Below are 19,271 nucleotides of genomic sequence, written 5' to 3'. Positions count from 1 at the left end.
CGTGCTTAAGTTTTTGGGGTACTTAAGTCGGCTAGGCGAGTTAAGATTCTTTATGAATCAACTTAAGACAAAACCTAAGAAATTCTCATACTTAAGTCACCAAAACAGACTTAAGATTCTTTGTGAAACCGGGCCCAGGTCTTACTGCCAGGATCTACCCACAGTCAGACTTTAAAATTCCGCAAGGACCGAAAACCCCAGAGCTCGCTAGAGCCAGCTCATGATTTGTCCTACACACTGTAGTATTATTTCTGCTAGAATAAACATTTGAGCATGGGTTTGTCTGGTAACAACGCCAGACCCGTAATCACAAACACTGGTCAGATATCTGATGAGTTGAAGATATCAACGAAACCGTTGGCAAGGGCTAGCATACATAATGCCAGCCCAACCCCAGGTCATACTTGGTAACCACAACGCCAATCACCGCTCAACGTAAGTTGTCGGGGACGTCATCAATACACTTATGACGTCATGGAGTAGAGCCTACGTTGCGTAACAAGACGTTCAACGTTATGACGTTCATGACAAAGTAACGGAATTGCTGGCCTGACTTCCCGTCAGACACAACGGTAATATCCAAGGTGTCGGTTGTGCCAGTTTCCAGTAGCGTACCGTCACCAGAATACATGTAGGTTGTGCCTTAGCACACTAAAGCAAATAAAGAACCAATTAGTTCAGATCATGTTGTAAACTTATACTTCCATGCTATATATTTCATATGCGCACCAGAAAAATATTGACACTTTTGTCTCAGTTGTCGGAGACAAGTTGTACCGATGTGCTGTGGGGACAATCAGTCTGCAACGTCATCTGCTTTGGGATTTTGACATACTTTTAGAAGACCTCTGTATTTATCCAGTGTAAAGTTTGTTCGATCACAGAGGGTCTCAACCAAGATGAGAGGGTCGTGGTAACTCAACCAGGATGAGAGGGTCATTTTGTGGAGATCATAGTTTATATTTAAGACAAGCTTTCAAAATGAATGCCTTTCTTATTACCAGAATACATTGAAAACCCTGTACAATAAAGGCAATGACAAGCGGCACCAATAACAGGAAAAGAGAAATATTTATCATGATAATATCGTTTATTTCAGAAATAGAATGAGTACAAAAGTTTTATCTTGACTTGGACAGCATCAAGAAATGAGGTACTGTGCCCATGGCAGGCCTAACACTATCTTAATGATTCCTACATCCATGATGTCAATAATGTGTTAATCCATTATTGATGATGTTCATATAATTTCTGGTAATCACACAGGTTAACTTCAAAATATGATCGAACGATATGAATATCTGAGGCTGTCCTGCAACCCTTCTCCTAGACCGATTCACATATTTACATTCTGATAAACTATATCAAAATTATACAAGATTATTAAAAACTAATCAACTGATAGAATTTGTCTACTACATGTACATAGATTTTCGTTGCACAATCTTCAGAGTGTATCTGTATCCTGTCTCAGTAACATGATAATACAGTGGAACCTCCCTTAGCGGACACCTCTCTATTAAGGACAACCTCTCTATAAAGGACACTATGTTTGGTCCCAAATTGGTTGTTTGCATTCAATTTGACCTCTCTAATCAGGACACCTCTCTATTAAGGACAGCACTTGTCAGTCCCGAGGGTGTCCATAATAGAGAGGTTCTACTGTTTTGAAGCAAATCATCCCTGCATACAACCCAGGCACACTAGGGGTCGAAATGCACCAATTCAGTCAGTCCTAACATCATTTGAGCAATCTTTAGCTGATGCGTGAAATACTAAATAACTAAAATCAAGGTGCATCCTTGTACAATCTGACTGCATAATTCAGTCACATTTGAAGAAGCACCTGCTGCAGTAACGAGAGCTGTGAGTATTACTCTAGATTTTACTAATTTTACTAATATTCTTCCCCACTTTCTTCCTCCTCTTCCTCCTCCTCTGTCTCATACTCCTCCTCAGACACCTCCTCTGCCCGATCATCATCCTGCTGCGTCAGACCAGCATCCACCATCTTATCCCTACTTGTCGGAATCAACGTCGGCTCCATCTCCGTCTTGAATTCATGTCTCACAATATCGGAATTTGTCTCCATGATTTCATCGGTAATGTCGTCAAAACAATCATCCATGATACTGTCAGCAATCCTGCAACATATTACGCATGAATAAGTGGAACAAAAACCTAGGAAAATTGCACGTTACCTCCATATTTGTAAAAAACATAAAAGGATGCATAATTCAATTCGAAAACAGTTTACCGCAAATTTTCTAACATAACAGCAACAGATGATTTTTGACCGAGACAGTTAACAGTTCGAGGATTTTAAAACAAATTTTTCATAACATATACATGTAGGTAGCTGAATGCAGACAAAGAACATCTCACCTCTCCACCAGTGCTGCAGGGTTAAATGTTCCGACAGCATCTTGTGCAGTTCTCCTCAGGTAGCTCTCAAACGTCTTACGGTTATCATGGATTCTATCTAAGTCTTCTTGGTGAATATACAGCGGAATCTTTGGTGTTTCTAATGGCTGCCGCCTCGGACTGCCTTCACTTTCAAGGCCACCCAAGGGACGGCCAAATCGTAGGTTCTCATCTTTTACATGCCTCTGTTTTCGATCTTTTGTGAAAACTATTGGACCACTCGGATCAAACCTGAAAAAGGGAAAGATATACAGTACCAGTATAATTACATTTTCTTATACAATGAAATCAAGAGGAAACAGATTTTGAGCACTTCAGAGAGGAATCCTAAAAAATTTGTATTCCAAATTCAAGACAAACTTACTACATACATGCAGATAGGCACCCACCAACAACACTCTTCTAACATTTCAATAATACAGTCAAAATGTAGTCAAAAGAACCTCTCGCAGCCAGGGTTGGCGCGCCCGTTGGCGCATACATTATCGGCTAGTTTCCCGCTCGCTTCGTTGCCATGGAGTCTCCGGTCACGGGTTCCTCGAATCGTTCGTTGATTTGCTAGTCTCAGCACTGGCGGGCTGCCCTTCTCGCACATGTTACTGTGGGCTGGGTCGGCCCCAAGATGGACAAACGATCGGCAATGGATAGAGCTGACTCAATATGCCTGAAAGTGACAACCACTGGCTAAAAAGTGGCTAGGAGGAAAAAATTCACAGAGCCAACTCTGGCAGCACATATGAGTTTTAATGGCATTTTCAAAACTTACTGTGCTTGGGGTCGGGCTTGATCCTGGTACTCTCTCTCACTGCTATCATCTTCGTCCCCTCGTGTTAGGTGAATGGGAGGTGGAGTGCCTGGCGTCTCGCTGCAGCCGGCATCTGAAAGTAATTACTTTTGTCAATTCATCAACTGAGTTGTTATGTGATAAAATGCCTATTTTAAAGTGTATTTTAAATTTGAGGCAAAGATCAAAGGCCACGATACTGCAGATGATGAAAGGACACAGTGGGAAACAAGGTACATGAAGGGAATATCAGTGAGCTCAAACACCTGAGAGGTATATTTCGCAAGACGAGGGTGGGTTGTTCTTCATCAGTTTATATTCCAATAAGTTAACCACCTTACCCATTTGTGGCCTGAGGTTGTCTGCTCCAGTGTCTGCATAGGTCACGGAGTTCCATCTTCTTCTGATCTCATTCTGTTCTTTCTGCAATAAGTAACAGGCAATCATTATCTTATAGCAAGTTTGGGTGTTCTTTTTTACTCGAATCAGGTTCAGGCTAAGCAAGGTTTGATTTTCCCAATTGTCCGCTGATCCTGGACAACATGGCTAACACTAAATGGGACAAGAGTAGTTGGTCAGATTTAGAAACAAATCAGAAAAGTAGAAACAAACTGTTGTAAAGTGCCCACCTCCATGTCTGCCATCCTTTGCCACATGACCTCCAGGGGAACCCCATCTTGCATCGCCATAGCCCCCACCTCAGCTTCTCTCTCACTCTCCAGTTTCGTCATCTCAACAGCTGTGTCATGCAACAGATCATTTAGAATCATGTCAGCCAGAACATCAGCATTCATCTCCACTTTCTCAGTTGTCTTTTCTGACAGTTTCTGCCTAAGCGACAACTTGGCTTTTTCAAGGTCGGATACAGCTGCAGAAATCTCCTGGAATGAAAAATTTAAAACATCATTATACTAATAATCTATCAATATTGTTAAATATGTCCAGGGTCTAGGCTGCTTTAGGATCTGTCCTGGTAAAGTTGACAGGCGCTTGATCCTATCAATTGTTTTAACCATACAACCTCTCACAAGGAGTACCATGCATAAGGACTGATACTCCTCATCACACAATGCTGTCAAGGTAGCTTGCTAACTGGCACGTCAGATAAACTAACTTACATCAGCCCTGTCCAGCAGAGGCTTGAGTTTGGCATGAATAGCCCTCTCAGCTTCTCGAACCCATTCATTGGGAACGCCAAGATTCAGTCTGAAAGAATACAACAATATATTTTTAATGTTTTCCAAAGGGTAATGAAAATGCAGGAGTTCTTGCTAAAACTGACACGATGCTGTTCATAGTTCTAAGGAATTGATACCAATTCGGTTCTGTTATGGATTTGCCAAATATATGAAAAGTAACAGAAATTCCCTTTACGAGATAATGTCCTCTTCCACCAAGTTGAAGGGAACTGCCGGACGAGTGTGAAATGTGAACCTACTTTCCAAGTAAATCAGCTCTTGGTGTGTACCGTCTAGCAGAGACAGCAGGTGATCTTGGTGCAAGTTTCTTCCTGGAAAGAAAAGATGCCATTAAATATCATGAGAACAACTCCATTGCAACAAGATATACAATGTAAGAAAAAATGTGTAGTTTGTGATAAGACTGTCATTGTCAACAGTGATTCATTGTCAACGTCATGTGTTGGTCAGGGCGCCATACATGTAGGTCAAAAGGGGAAGCTGACATCACATCTGTTGCCATGGATATCTAATGCCAGTAAACCCACCGATCCAGATTTCGAGGTTAGGTCATTACAGTGATGAAGTTGATATAGAACTATTTACCTCGCTGAGTGCGGCGACCTTGGACAGACTGGAGAAGGTGACCGCCTTGGTGAGTCATTTCGAGCTGTCTTCTCGTCCTGGTCAACATTCTTCAGCTGAGAGGCAAAGGTTGGTTCCGAATAGTGTGGTTCACCAACTGTCATCTGTAGGCCTCCCGATCTCTCCTTCTGCAAATAGGCAGTTACATGCACACAAGTACATTTAGGTACATGTCCTCTTCTTCCACTAAGAGTTTGACAGTTTTTACTTCATCTGAATCTAACTTTCTTGCAAAGCAAGTAACTTTATGGACTTTAGTTACAGCTAGGTTATCAACAGGGGGTGAGTCCAAGAGGGATAATCAGTTAAATCAGTTGCTGCCCATCTTTGTGACTTACTTGTATGCGTGATGGTATGAGCACACTTTTAGGGGGGTGGAGTGGCAGTGGTGGAACTTTCCTCTGCACCACGACCTCTCTCTGTCTGGGAGAGACTGGCTTGCCAGGACTGCCAGCAGCTCTCAGGAGTGCATCTATCCCAGCTTTTAGAGTAGATTCTCGATTCGGCGTTGCCTTTTTTTCTGCAATAGATAAACACACGTAAAGGGTCTACTTTTGTGTTTGACCCTGCCTCAGATAGACATCAAACACACGTAGAGGGTCTAATTTTGTGTTTGACCCTGTCTCAGATAGACATCAAACACACAGTGAAGAATATGATTTTACTCATGGAAAATAGGCTGATATCCTGATGTGAATCCAGAACCAGCTGTATCGTAACAGATTGAGTAAGTAAACATAAGCTACAGGTTATTACCATGATTGCGTAGTTCTTTGCAAAGCCTTTCAACAGCTTCTTCCTGAGAATTCTTGGCAGGATTTTGAGCCCTTCTAGATCGCTGAGGTACTGTGAAGCCTGAAATGGATAGAGAGAACGATTGGCTGTACTGTGTGAACTTGTCTGGACAAAAGAATGAACAAGCTCATACTTTTGCCTGTCTGCTTTCGAACACTCTATGGATACACAGCCTTATGTATCCTCCAACAAAAATTACTAATGTTGTGTACACATGAAAACAAGCTCATAATGACTGAGCTCACGCTCAGTCAAAAGGCAAGATTTTGATAATGATATGCTTATGATTGTCACAATAACTTTACCTCGACTCCTAGGTTTATCTCTGCTTGAGGTTTTTCTTTTCCTGTCACACAAATTAGACACAAGGTCGAGATCATCGTGGGCTTTCTTGGTTCTCGGCGAACTTTTTGGTTGCCTCTGCCAGTCATCATAGTACCCCTGAAAAAAGCAAAGCAGACATTATCGGTTTTCTAATGGACAGAATTTTATCATTTGCTATTGTCTAAAACACAGTTTCTATTGCAGACCAGTATTCCAGTGTGATGTGCAATGACACACCCAAGGGTAGACCAAATTATCTATCCAATGATTTCATGACACCCTGAGAAAGAAGCGAGAAATCGTACTTGTAATGTAATATCTCTCAGAACTGATACCTACCTTGCTGATTAAGTTGACAATATCTGGTACACCTGTTTCACCACCAATCTGAAGCTGGGAGCAGCACTCAGATAGCTGTCGAATGAGCAGGGTTAGTTCATGGTAGATGCGTGGCAGACCCTGGCGTATGTCACTCTCTGGCAGGTGATTGATGAAAGTCTGCAAGGCACGAACTGCTCCACGATGGGCTGCAGCTAGGCGGTTGATTGTTTGTGTCTGAAAGTCAAAGAATAGTATGTGTTTTTACTTTCAGGAAATCCCAAGGTTCAAATCAAGTCCAGTGGATGAGTGCCCACATTTTCTGAAAGATGGAAGTATTATCGAAGTGGATGAGACCTGATGTGCTCCGGGCACAACAAAAAGAAATTTGAGGGAACAGCAATTCTACAAAAGAAGATAGATAGAAAGATCACTTACTTTCTTTACACCCCCTGATTTTCCTGGTTCAAGCTTGGATAGTTCTTCCTGTATTTCTCTAACCTGTTGCTGCAGGACATACAGCATGCGAGCAGATCGTGTAGCCCTCTCTTCATTGCGGACCTTTCTTTTCTTTTTCTCCTCAGGTTGCTCAAACTCTTTCTGGATTTCAACTGACGGGGAACCTGGACGAACATAAAACCTGTCAGACCATCAACATGATAATGATAGGCATTTGAAGTGTAGGTCTTTACCTCCTGGTATGCATGTCTAAAAGTTTCTTTGGAGTAATATCTCTGGTTCCGTTTTAGCCAAAAATATCAAAAGGGATTTCAGAAAGCTTACCAGTTCTAGCACTCTGTTCCATGTGCTTAATCTGCTTGACATAGTTGCCAAGCTCTTGGCGGAGGCGCTTAATCTCTTTGGCATTCCTTTCATCTTGAGACATTGGGGCTGGGGTCAGGTAATCATCGGTGTCACGAGTAGGAGGAGAATCGGAGCGATCTGAAATAAAAGAACAATACAATTGTAAATACCTCGCAAAAGGCGATAGTATGTCTTGTCAAACAAATTTATTTTCTTCGAATAATTAGCTATTGTTCATAGTGAGTCTGATACAAAGGCAAATCAGAAATACACATAGTCAAGAAGACAGACATAAATAACTAGTGATCCGATAACACTCGGTCAGTTTCATCAATGAACTTGTATTTTTGCACTAACCTGGCAGTAGCAAGTCTGTTGCCTTCAGGATCACGCCACCAGATGGAAGAAAGACTGGCTTCTTTTGCTTGGGTTTCTTGTCTCTTCGATGACTGTCAGTTTGAACTTCTTTAGCTTTCGGGTTCTGATTCCTTTCAACTTCTCTAAAACGGCTCTTGACATCCTTTGGTTTTGACTTTACTTTTGAACCTTTACCCCGAGGAGTTTTCTTTTTAGATTTTTCCAATTCCCTCGCTTCTTCTTCAATCTGCTGCTCCTCATCATCTATCCTCTTCTTTCTCAGATCCCGACGAGCAAGCTGTATGGCCATTGATAATTTGTCCTCGGAGACCGCACTGAACTGGAACGATGGGACTGCATGCTCGACAAAATTTGGTCTCCTCTTTTCAGACTTTCCACCCAGTTTTTCCACAACAATGGCCTCTGGTTTTCTGTATCTCACCGCCAGGTGAGACAGTGTTGGTGGAACATCTAAATTGAACTGCAGTTGGTTCTGAATATATGGAACAGAACCATTCCTGTGACTTGTGGCAGCCATTTGTCAATTGTCACTGATGCAAATGGAAGAAAGGAATCCTGAAAATAAAAAAGTGTAATTTGTGTCAAGTCATATGTATTGGCAACAAAGAGGGCCTAGTCGTGCCAACAAACATGGACATATATGGTCACCGATGTTCCAGCATAGGAAATTTTAGTACACACAATTTGCATGGCAGTTTCGCACCATTGAAGGCATGTCAAGCAGGTCACCATGACACTTACAGTGCCACATTGACATTATCATTTGGGACGGACTACCTTTTTATGGGACATCCGGTAATACTGTGTACGTGTGTGTACATGCTCTGTACTACATACATTTACAATAGTACATACATTATAGTAATACGTGCATTTTGGATAGGAAATGTACACATCAGGAAAAACACTAAATATTTTGATCAGTGAATCGCTATTGCCCATTACACTTTTCATGAATGTTCTTCATTTTGTTTTCCATTAATTGAATGATTCAAAGAATAAATCGACGACATCATCTTAGAGATATTTACAGGTATTTTTTCAACTTGAACGTTCCGCCATTTTGACAATACGCCAGCTTTCGGAAAGAGAAGAAACTATTTGTAAGGTATGCGGTGGTTTCGCTCCCTGATCTTCTTGCCCCCAGTAGTTTCGCTCCCTGGGAACGCATCTGCGAGCATCGGAGTTTCAAAAATTTCCTGCGTGAGCCCCTTACGACGCGGGTCAAAAAAGTTAAAATTTCCCATGGTTTACATTTTGGACATTTTGATATTTTCTTGTAATGATACCTCTTCTATGGTATGATATTTAGAAATATACCAGAGAAGATGTCTTAGCAGATACATCAGAGAAATTTCTCATGTATCTAGATTTGAAAAGTTACATTGTCTTAATAAATCAAATGATTCTTTTGATGTGATATTCCTGTTATTTATGCTTTAAACCTGGCCTGGTTGTGACCGTCTCATCTCTCTCACTATGCTGTCAACACAGTGGAGCAGCCAAGACTGACTGATTCGGCCTGGCTGTGACCGTCTCATCTCTCTTACCATGTTGACAATTTGGCAGAGCAGCCAAGACTGATGTGGCCTGGCTGTGACTGTCTCATCTCTCTCACCTTGTCAACACGGTCGAGCAGCCAGGACTGATTCGACCTGACTGTGACTCTCCCATCTCTCTCAACATGTTGACAACTTGGCAGAGCAGCCAAGACTGATGTGGCCTGGCTGTGACTGTCTCATCACTCTCATCATGTTGTCAACACGGTGGAGCAGCCAGGACTGATTCGGCCTGGCTGTGACTGTCTCATCTCTCTCGTCATGTTGACAACTTGGCAGAGCAGCAAAGACTGATCTGGCCTGGCTGCGACTGTCTTATCTATCTCAGCATGTTAGCAACACGGTGGAGCAGCCAGGACTGATTCGGCCTGGCTGTGACCGTCTCATCTCTCTCATCGTGTTGGCAACACAGTGGAGCAGCCAGGACTGATTCGGCCTGGCTGTGACCGTCTCATCTCTCTCACCATGTTGGCAACGAGATGGAGCAGCGTGGGCTGATTCGGCCTGGCTGTGGCCGTCTCATCTATCTCAACGTGTTGGCAACACGGTGGAGCAGCCAGGACTGATTCGGCCTGGCTGTGACCGCCTCATCTCTCTCACCATGTTGGCAACACAGTGGAGCAGCCAGGACTGATTCGGCCTGGCTGTGACTGTCTCATCTCTCTCACTATGTTGTCAACACGGTGGAGCAGCATGGGCCGATTCGGCCTGGCTGTGACCGTCTCATCTCTCTCACCGTGTTTGCAACAGGCTGGCCGAAGACGGGTGCCACGAGTGTCCTTTCCCTTGTGCTATCAGGAAGTACATTTCAAGGCAGGACAATGTCACAATCGAGTCATGGTGGACTGAACAACAGGCAGTCCTTGTTGTTATCTCCCCCGTGTTTTCATGGATGAACTGAGCCAATTACAATGATTTAGAATCTTGTATTTTTATTTCCAAAACGGCTGTATTGTGACACTGTCCTGCCTTAGAAGTACATCTTGAAGGCGTAGGGGAGAAGACATTGACTCCCTGAACAACCCACTGGGTGATTGCTGTTACTGTCACAATCAGACTCTTGACGATTGTGTGGACACACCCTGTATACCAAAGACAAAATCCTGTGATGGTGGAAACCATTCGCTGGTGGATGAACTGTCACAGTCAGACTCTTGACGATTGTGGGGACACACCTCGTACATGCCAAAGACACAGCCTGTGATGGGGGGTGAAAAACCATGAAGGGGTGTTGTACTGTCACAATCAGGTTCTTTCTTATGGTGGGGGCGTCCTGTATACCAGAGACATAGTCACAACATCTCGCTGAGCCCGTGATGGTAGATAAACCATATGGGGTGGGTGCTGTCAAAATCAGGCTCTTTCAGTTGTTGGGGACATTCGGTATACCAGAGACACTTTAACATCTCACCGAGCCTGTATTGGTGGAAAACCATTGAAGGTTGCTGTTCAACATTCCTGGTGGTAGTGAGGACACTCTGTATACCAGAACATGGTCACAACTCCCTGATACTGAGAAAGTGGAAAACCACTGGCTGATTGCTGTTCTGTCACAATCACTCCTGGTGATGGTGGGGACACACCTTCAAAGACACAGTCAGGTCATCTCGCTGAGCATGTCATGATGGATAACCATGGGGGTTGCTGTACTGTCACAATCAGGCTCTTTCTGACGAGTTTCAGAGACACAGTCACAACTCGTTGAGTGTGTGATGGTGGAGACAAATCTTACACAACACAAACACAAGTCTTTTTTCATTTGAAACGAGATTTCTTTACCAATCTCTTTATGTACATGTATAATTTTTCAGCAAATCTTCAAGTCATCCAACACAGTAACATTTGGGAAGGAAACTCCTTGCAAATTGAACTTTTCAACTCGTATTAATAGTCAACATTTGATACAAAATGTTTTATCAGTAGACAACATCCCAGTTTGAGTAAAAAAGAGCATATCTTGTGGCAGTGATACTGATTGTGTCAAAGTCCAAGGACAGTCTAATCAAAAAGCGCCTCCTGCAGAAAAGTGACTGCACTTTCTCTCCTTATGATAAAAGTCAATGTCACAACTCAAGAAGAACTCTATGATTGTAAGACACAGTGATGTCATCCGTGATCCTTTTTGAAATGCCCATCTTTACGCCCTATTTGCTTCATCTTCGTTTGACCTTCTTAGCTTTTTGACTTGAGGCTCCAAAGCCTTTCTTCCGCTTGAATCCACCTCGGTACTGCAAAAGGGACAACTTGGATATGAGATAACATGATACAAATATTTTCTTGTAACAGTGGGATTTACTACTGCGATACATCACCTCCTGACATATTACTGCCACTAAAACTTTTCACTGAATCAAACAGTTCGATAGGTCACATCCTTTTACATGAGAACTGAAGCGAATGATGTTACCGCAGTGTAGATTGAAATTGATATTCTGGTTGAGGGCCACAATAGATTTGCAATATGTTTTGAATTATTCACTAACTCACTGCATATGGTTTGAGGTTGGGCTTTCCCTTTGTTTTGGACTGGAAGTAAGCAGAGGACGTTGATGCAGGTGTGGACAGCATGTGTAAGCCATCTTCTTCCTCGAAATCTGCCGTGAAAGCCTCCATGTCCATGTCACCAAGGCCTGAAATGTTGAAGGGATACCAAATGAAATACATTTCTCAATTTTTCCTCGACAGTTGAGTTACAGATGCCAGCTCTGTGAGCTGACAGGGCCAGTTGGCATTAGAAGAGCATATACTGATGATTTTCAATATGTTTGATATCTCCCAAAAGCCTTGTCATACTGAGAAGCAATCTGTTCAGCACACAGGTTTCAGCTTGCCTTTGGGCATATTTACAATAGGCCTAGGCCTCTGTTGTAAGGTCACCTCTTGGCTGGTTCAAAGACATACCCATATAAACAGCAGTTAGAGCTAATAAACGGCTAATATAACTAGAGAAACTTACAAGCAACCATCGTCATGTAGTTTGTGGTGACCTGTAGGAACCGTTCTCCTTGACAGTTTTTGTATCGACTGGGTGTAATACCGTCAATCTCTAACATCTCATTCTCAGAGACAGGTAGGCGGTTGGCCATGGCACGCAGGATCAGATCAGTCAATATGCCTGAAGAACTAGCCACCAGGCCTTTCTCCCGAGCTGCAAAAGCATGAGATATTGAAATGACATATTGAAACAGGTGAGGGGTCTCAATGAGTTAAAACTTCTCTTTATAATGATACTGCAATGGAATGTTAAAATTTCTTGGATGTGGTACAGATGACACTGGATGAGATCGTCTTCAGGATCATACTCAATTCCACCCGCTTTCTATCTACGGGTAATATGATTTCAATCTACTCACCAATGTTCCTAGAAAGTTGTAGAAGCTCCTGGTAACAAGCCTCAGAGTACTGTTTGCGGACACACTCATCATGCTTTGGCTCCTCACCGATCGCCACCTTCTCCTTCGCCTTCTTCTTTGTCTCAACTTGAAAGTGGACCTGCGCATGAGAAATATGATTAGGGTTTTTATCCCCGGGGAATTCTAACCCTGTTATTTGAACAGCTGTACCAAAAGATTCTTGATCACAACTTTTGGAATGTAACAGACCTTATAAGGGGTGTAACACAGGATTTCCAGTGAACAAGTCAATAAAAAAACTTGATCCACAGACCTCCTTACAACAAGACAAAGGACCAGAAGCACTAAACAACAAAGCTGTTGTTATCGTACACTGTAAAACGTATCTTTCAAGGACATCATTGGGACCGATAATTATGGACAGGAATTCATTTTTTCTTACCATTCTCTTCCCTTGTAAGACTTCGTCTGCCCTCTTACCCGGCCTGAGGTAACAAACAGTATGTTCATCTCTGGTAAGAATCAACTCCTCTGTCAATATCCCTTCAACAACAAGCTTCCTCATCAACCTCTCTCCATCATTACGGCTGTATGTCTTGCCTCCAAGGTTATACATGGGCAATTTCTCATGGTTTTGGTCTAGGATTTTTTTGCTAGCAGAACCTAAAACAAAGATATGAAAATTTGTAACCCTGCCAATGCAATCACTTTACTGTCTTTTGAATGAACTTAAATCTGCTTCCTATGGAGGGTCAAGCATACGTCACATGGGGATAAAATGAGTAGCTTCTGATAAACTCTTTCTCTCTCTCTGAACAGGGTTTTCATCCCTGAGGAACACAGGAACGCAAGACCAACCATAGGAACACAGGACAAATGCCCAACCACAAGTAGAAGCAGCTAAGTGAAGTCAAGATCCACTAGATCCAAAGGTAGATTGGCTAATCAAAATCTGGTTTGGAATCTCTTTTGGCTCTAACTCTTGACAAAGCTTTCCCGCTTCTTTGCTATGATGTGTCATCATCAGAAGAGGATGATGTTACTGATGCATACCTTTGAGGACATCAGTGAAGTGTATGAGGGTGTAGTTTCTGTTGAATCTGCCATTTGTGTTGACCATCTTGACGCTCTGAACGATGAGCTTGACGTCGGCCGTAACATCCCGAACACAGAACTCATCCTGTAATCAAACATCAAAACTATCTGTTTAAACAACTTCTATCTAAACTGATCAACCTAAGGAACAAAGAGAGTGAGCTCCTCGAACATTCTAATGAGATTCACTTACAACAACATTGCAGATAGAAAAGGGTCGCAGAATCATTTGTGACCAATAATTCTATAAGTCGCTTTGCCTTGATCTTGCACATGCACTGAATGGATATTTTATCTACTTTATAGGATATTCTTACTATAGGATATGCTGCCAACACTAGGATTGCTTCAAGCTGGCATGGAACTCTCCCAACTTGAGCAACAGCACAGTAGATGTTACCTCAAGTGATACCGGTCTTTACCTTTGAAGCACAGTTGTCACAGATGCATTCTGGAATGGAGTTGCATTCACCCTTCTCAAAGTACTCTCCGAAGTACTCGAGTTGCTGTGCTCTTCGGCAGTCCATCTTGTTTTCACAATAGGCCACCATCCGGTACAGGTTGTCCATGTGAACCTTACGGGAATTGTAGTCAGATGTCTGATCAGCTGCAAAAGAGTTAAGAATTCAGCTATTAAAACTAAGCCACATAGCACTTTTCTAAAAGGAAAGAAGTCAAGAAACCAGAAGAACTAACCATTTGTATGAGCATTTTCTGATGCTACCACCTTTTCTTAATACTGTGACAGGGGCTGCCAACAGACTAGCTAAAATACAATACACACAACCTTTTACTCACATTCTATCATTCTTCTGATTCTTGCCACATCCGAATAGTTATAATAGAGGATGCACGTTGATGGCAACCCATCTCTGCCCGCACGACCAGACTCCTGATAGTAACCTTCAATGGACTTGGGGATTGAGAAATGAATAACAAATCGCACATCTGACTTGTCTATCCCCATACCAAATGCTATGGTAGCACACACAACCTACAAAAGACAGGGCAAGTAAATGAGAAACAGCATGAATGCAACAGAATCCAGGATAAGCTGATTGCCTGGGGGTTGGTCTATAGCCCAGCACGGCCAGAATAAACCAGGATACCAGCAGAAGGCAGCTGCATATATTTTCAGTTTGGACCTACCTTGCATCTTCTCTCATTGAGCCAGTTCTCCTGCACGGCCGTTCTCTCAGGGTCACTGAGGCCAGCATGATAGGAGTGAGCCTGGATACCAGCAGTGCTCAGCTCTTCCGCAACTTTATCACATTCTTTCCTAGAAATTGAAAAACTGTTTTCAAAGGGGTGCATTGTAAATTGAGGGTTGATATAACCAGACACGAATCAGATTTGGGGTATCCACTTTGATTTCATTATCATAATGATAACTTAATGATACTGCTGAAGCAATTTCCTTACCTTGATAAGCAGTAGACAATGCCTGTCTTGCTATGGAATCTGGCCCGGATGAGGTTGATAATATCTGCTGTCAATGACTTTGCTTTCTTTGGCAGGACTTGGTATTTCAAGTTAGCTCGGTTGAAACTCTGCATGAACCTGAAAAATCAAATAAGTCATCAAAAACACTTTCTGGTGTTTCAAAATATGAATACAAGGTAATGCGTAGCACATTTCAACATTCAAATTTCTTACAACAAAATTTAGATACAAAGGTTAAGGAAAAACCATCTCACCACTTAGGATCATTCATCCTGAGTTGATGAAGAATGTCCTTCCTGACCCTGGGTGTTGCAGTAGCAGTCAGTGCCATCATGGGAACGTTGGGGAACTTCTCACGCAGAATGTACAGCTTCTTGTAATCAGGACGGAAGTCATGGCCCCAACCGCTCACACAATGAGCTTCGTCAATCACGAATCTTGCCAGCAGGTTCCGCGAGTAGAGATGTTCAAAGCATGACTGTAACTTCACACTGGCTGAAACCTAGAACAGAGGAACATCAGATTTACAAAGAACTTTGTCCTTCCAATGAAACTATACATGTAAAACTGAGGATCATCGTACCTGACGTTTATGCTCCAGGGCAAGGAAAGATGTTATTGTTGTTCACCTACCTTTTCAGGTGTAACATAGAGAAGCTTTATGCCAGGGTCACGTTGGTGGAGTTGCTTGTAGACCTTGTCTGCCATGTGCATGGTTATGTCGCCAGACAGGTGAGCTGCAATGATCTATAAAACAAATTCATTACAGAACTCAGCAGTTTTTTATAGAGTGTCTTTGTCAAGTGATACCAAAATTAGAAAGTAAAAATGAGTTTGGACTTTCAAACAACCTCCTGATTATGAAGCTGGCACTCTTAACCAATATGCTGCTGTTCTCTCCTCATGTGACTGATCTACCCTCTCCCCTGCAAGGGAATGGTATGGACCTACATCTTCAATGTTAAATCACTAACCAAAAGAATTTGACATCTTAATCTAGAAATAACTCACATCTTGTGACACCAATTTCTGCACCTGATCTTGTATAAGTGACTTCAGTGGTGATATGACAATCGTGACGCCTTCCTGTATAACAGCTGGCAACTGGTAACACAAACTCTTCCCTCCCCCAGTCGGCATCAGGATGAACGTGTCTAGGCCCATGATTGCCGCGTTGAGCGCCTGCAGCTGGTTCTTCCTGAATGTCCGCAGCCCGAAGATTTGCTTGAACGCCTTGAGCATTTCGTTGCCGTGGGGGTAGCGGTGACCATCGAATTCTCCCGTGCTCCCATCGTCCTTCGAGAGTTCCATGCTGGGATGCGATGTCATGCCGAACTGCTTGTGTAATGGTACAAAGTTGCCAGGGGAACACTTCTCTTTGAATTTCACGGCTTGGCTAGGAGTCACTGAACTACCTGAAGAGAAGACATCAGCATTTTTTTGAAATGAGGGGCGTTTTGTGGAGGTTGTGAGGTGTGACACACGTCTACTTGCACTAGAAAGATGAAAAATCGATTGCCATGGTTCAGTTTCATCTCGGTTTCGTATCAGACTTCATAACTAAATGTGTATCTTTGTGTATCAAATCATAGTGCACTTACTCCGTTTCTGTAGGGTAGGTTTCCGAGGTGTCAGATTAACAAGTGGCATATCATCATCAACGTCATCAATGTTGAAGTATTCAGACTGATGCTGAGGGGAATTCACCTAGAATGCACATAAGCAGGAATATATAACAATATCAGCTGAAGGGACCAGATAAAGATTCCATTTAGTACATTCCTTACTTATTAAGACTTTTTCTCAGACTATCAGATCACAAAACTAAGACACTAATGAAAACTTCTCAATTTCAGGAGTCACTCACCTGAGAAATCCATTGAGTTGACGACTCTCCACCATAAGGGCTTTGCTTCTTTAACGCTGACGACACTAAACTCCCTGGTTTCTTGAATGTAGGAGGAGACACATTGACTGTTGTCCTCATTCCAGGCTTGAAAGCAGACGGAGAGAACATTCTCTTCTTTTGTACCGAAGTCTCAGCCGCAGTTGTATCTCCAGCACCACTATCGTCAAAGAGATCAGAGTGAGATTCTTCCCAAGGACTTGAGTTCAAATCCAAAAATGGAGTTTTGAACTTCGCGGGTGGTTTGAGCAGGCCTGGAGTAGACCTGGACCCCTGGGGCAACCCACTTGTCATTGCTCTTGAATTGTTTTGTAACATATTTGGGGATGACTTTGATAACTGTGGGTAGACATTTGAGGGCGACTTGTTTCCAAAATGAGGTGAGCTTGATGATTGTTGAAATGCACTTGCACTTGAAACTGGGAACACAGTTGGTGACTTATCTCTAGTATTGTTAAGAACACCAGTACCTCGGCGATTAGAACCCATAAGTGGAGAGGTTTTCATGGAAACTAGGGCAGGAGAAGAATTGTGACTTTGTCCTTGAATTTCATCGAGATAGAAGCTCTCCCCACCAAAATAATTCGGAGAGTCTTTCACCAGATTAACACGACTCGAAAACGTCGGAGTTGTCTTCTTCGCAGTCGAAAGGAGACCAACACCCTTTTTCATCCTTGAATTTTTATCACAGTTGGAAGTTTGATGAATTGGAGTGCTCTGGGCGTGAGGAACTGTCTGCAATGGCACATTTTGGTCACTACTATATGTATTTCCATTTGTTACTCTGTGGTTATTGCTGCACATCACTAGATTGCCTGGGGTACTTTGAGCACGAGGTATATATCCATTTGGTTGGAAGTGATCACTGCAAGATGCTGCAATAATTTCTTGTACAAGTTGCTCGCCTGATGTTTGTTTGAGCTTTGAATGCACAAGAAACATCTCTTTCCTGCAAAAGAATTGAGATTCATTTCGTTACCTCATATTGCCAAATTTCCTTGACTTTTTTTTATAACTAAATTCTCACCTTATTCAGCAAGTGAGTCAGTGGTAGAGAAAGGGCTCAATGTGAATGAGGATTTGAAGACCAGATTCAGCCCATGTGCTTCTGATCAGACCTCCTTATGAAGAATAGAGACAAATACTGGCCAAAGGATACCACCCTGGCCACCTTTGGGGCTCTATGGCAGAACTTTCTAGGACAGCCAACTTCGTTACTGAAAACTGACTGACTCTAGCCAGCACCTAAATATGTTATGTAACAATTTTGTAATATCAGTCAGGAGAATTTATGACATACTTACCTCGCATCAATCAATTTCTGCAAGTCATTGAAAACAGGTCCAGCAAGTGCCATCAACTTAGAGGTGGGGAGGTCTTGCACAATGTTACATATTCTCACCATGACATCATAATGTGACTTCAAAGTATCTGTGAGATCTTGGGTAGTCTCCTGCTGATGTGTCAGCTTCTCAGGTATTGATTCTTCCTCAAACTTCTGGGGAAGACTTTCCTTTGTCTCCGACTGACCTTTCTGGTATTCCTGGTCCATGGGGTCAACTTCTGTTTCCTGTATACAAGTGACAGCATTGGTTTGGGCAGAATTCCTGAAAACCAAAAACCGTATACAAGGGAAGGGGTTATTTCAATGATTTATTGTTTAGACAGCTATAACAATGGCTTGCTGTATCTGATATTTTGAACTGATACAATAAGGAAGTCATATCTGTGGAAATATCACATGAGTGTTGTCTTGGCCCAGAAACTGACGGTACCTGCCCAGTACAGGAAGGATCTTGTCAGCAACCTATTATCCACTTTAAGTCAATGTTTAAAGTTTAAGTCAAGTCTGCCAAATGCGGTGCTAATTCAAACTAACTCAACCTTACCTCATATCATCCCTATTATCCATATCAAAGTTGAATTCTAGATCATCATCGCTGAAATTATCATCACCACCAAACATGTTATTGACCCATGATGGTGGAGGGGACGGACTTGGCATGGTGATGAAGTCATTGATTTCCTCTTCTATACCATCTGGCGCCAAAGTCTCGTCCACCTGTATGACATCATCGGGCGGGACTGTCTCGTCAGTGTCTTCCCTGGCATCATCACTCAGGGGCTGCGCATCTTCAACATCCATTTTAGTGTTAGAATTCGGATTATGATTCGACTGAAATCAAACAACGCATAATACGAATAAAGTGATAAAGTCTGTAGTTGACAAAACCTCTTGACATCACCATTCATTGGAAATCTTGT

General features: G+C 42.5%; 3 protein-coding genes across 3 annotated transcripts; all 3 read right to left on the bottom strand.

The window, feature by feature from the left end:
- Window positions 1-1,071: 1,071 nt before the first annotated feature.
- LOC135502136 (protein moonraker-like) lies at window positions 1,072-8,730 on the bottom strand. Its single transcript, XM_064794733.1, has 16 exons — window positions 8,682-8,730; window positions 7,630-8,205; window positions 7,252-7,410; window positions 6,907-7,091; window positions 6,490-6,705; window positions 6,132-6,267; window positions 5,788-5,886; window positions 5,370-5,551; window positions 4,993-5,159; window positions 4,647-4,718; window positions 4,327-4,414; window positions 3,838-4,089; window positions 3,550-3,631; window positions 3,191-3,302; window positions 2,386-2,655; window positions 1,072-2,144 (listed from the first exon to the last, which is right to left on the bottom strand). Exons 2-16 carry the CDS (start codon window positions 8,165-8,167, stop codon window positions 1,898-1,900), a joined length of 2,805 nt encoding a protein of 934 aa, XP_064650803.1. The 5' UTR covers window positions 8,168-8,205; window positions 8,682-8,730; the 3' UTR covers window positions 1,072-1,897.
- Window positions 8,731-11,182: 2,452 nt separating this feature from the next.
- LOC135483540 (recQ-like DNA helicase Blm) lies at window positions 11,183-17,437 on the bottom strand. The gene is made up of 15 exons (XM_064764508.1): window positions 16,968-17,437; window positions 16,702-16,807; window positions 16,112-16,515; window positions 15,734-15,847; window positions 15,355-15,602; window positions 15,080-15,217; window positions 14,807-14,936; window positions 14,456-14,651; window positions 14,080-14,264; window positions 13,616-13,742; window positions 13,005-13,225; window positions 12,563-12,701; window positions 12,166-12,357; window positions 11,697-11,839; window positions 11,183-11,437 (listed from the first exon to the last, which is right to left on the bottom strand). The coding sequence occupies exons 1-15, from the start codon at window positions 17,322-17,324 to the stop codon at window positions 11,363-11,365; spliced, it is 2,775 nt and encodes a 924-aa protein (XP_064620578.1). The 5' UTR covers window positions 17,325-17,437; the 3' UTR covers window positions 11,183-11,362.
- Window positions 17,438-17,509: 72 nt separating this feature from the next.
- On the bottom strand, window positions 17,510-19,152 carry LOC135483954 (uncharacterized). Its single transcript, XM_064765029.1, has 4 exons — window positions 18,896-19,152; window positions 18,311-18,613; window positions 17,667-17,955; window positions 17,510-17,518 (listed from the first exon to the last, which is right to left on the bottom strand). Exons 1-4 carry the CDS (start codon window positions 19,150-19,152, stop codon window positions 17,510-17,512), a joined length of 858 nt encoding a protein of 285 aa, XP_064621099.1.
- Between the last annotated feature and the right edge of the window lie 119 nt (window positions 19,153-19,271).

Source organism: Lineus longissimus, chromosome 2 (assembly GCF_910592395.1).
Source record: "Lineus longissimus chromosome 2, tnLinLong1.2, whole genome shotgun sequence".
Taxonomy (NCBI): Eukaryota; Metazoa; Nemertea; class Pilidiophora; order Heteronemertea; family Lineidae; genus Lineus; species Lineus longissimus.
This window is presented reverse-complemented; position numbering and strand designations above follow the sequence as displayed.

Bases quoted from the DNA above. Each gene is read 5' to 3' on its own strand.
- LOC135502136 (XM_064794733.1), bottom strand. From the start codon at position 8,167: ATGGCTGCCACAAGTCACAGGAATGGTTCTGTTCCATATATTCAGAAC. The intron at 6,268-6,489 runs GTAGGTATCAGT...TGCTTTTTTCAG, and splicing joins TTGTCAACTTAATCAGCAAG to GGGTACTATGATGACTGGCA. The intron at 3,303-3,549 runs GTAAGGTGGTTA...AATTACTTTCAG, and splicing joins CAACCTCAGGCCACAAATGG to ATGCCGGCTGCAGCGAGACG.
- LOC135483954 (XM_064765029.1), bottom strand. From the start codon at position 19,152: ATGGATGTTGAAGATGCGCAGCCCCTGAGTGATGATGCCAGGGAAGAC. The intron at 18,614-18,895 runs GTAAGGTTGAGT...TTTGGTTTTCAG, and splicing joins GATAATAGGGATGATATGAG to GAATTCTGCCCAAACCAATG. The intron at 17,956-18,310 runs GTAAGTATGTCA...ATTCTTTTGCAG, and splicing joins CAGAAATTGATTGATGCGAG to GAAAGAGATGTTTCTTGTGC.
- LOC135483540 (XM_064764508.1), bottom strand. From the start codon at position 17,324: ATGTTACAAAACAATTCAAGAGCAATGACAAGTGGGTTGCCCCAGGGG. The intron at 15,218-15,354 runs GTGAGATGGTTT...TTGATTTTTCAG, and splicing joins AGGATGAATGATCCTAAGTG to GTTCATGCAGAGTTTCAACC. The intron at 14,652-14,806 runs GTAGGTCCAAAC...TGTCTTTTGTAG, and splicing joins TCAATGAGAGAAGATGCAAG to GTTGTGTGTGCTACCATAGC.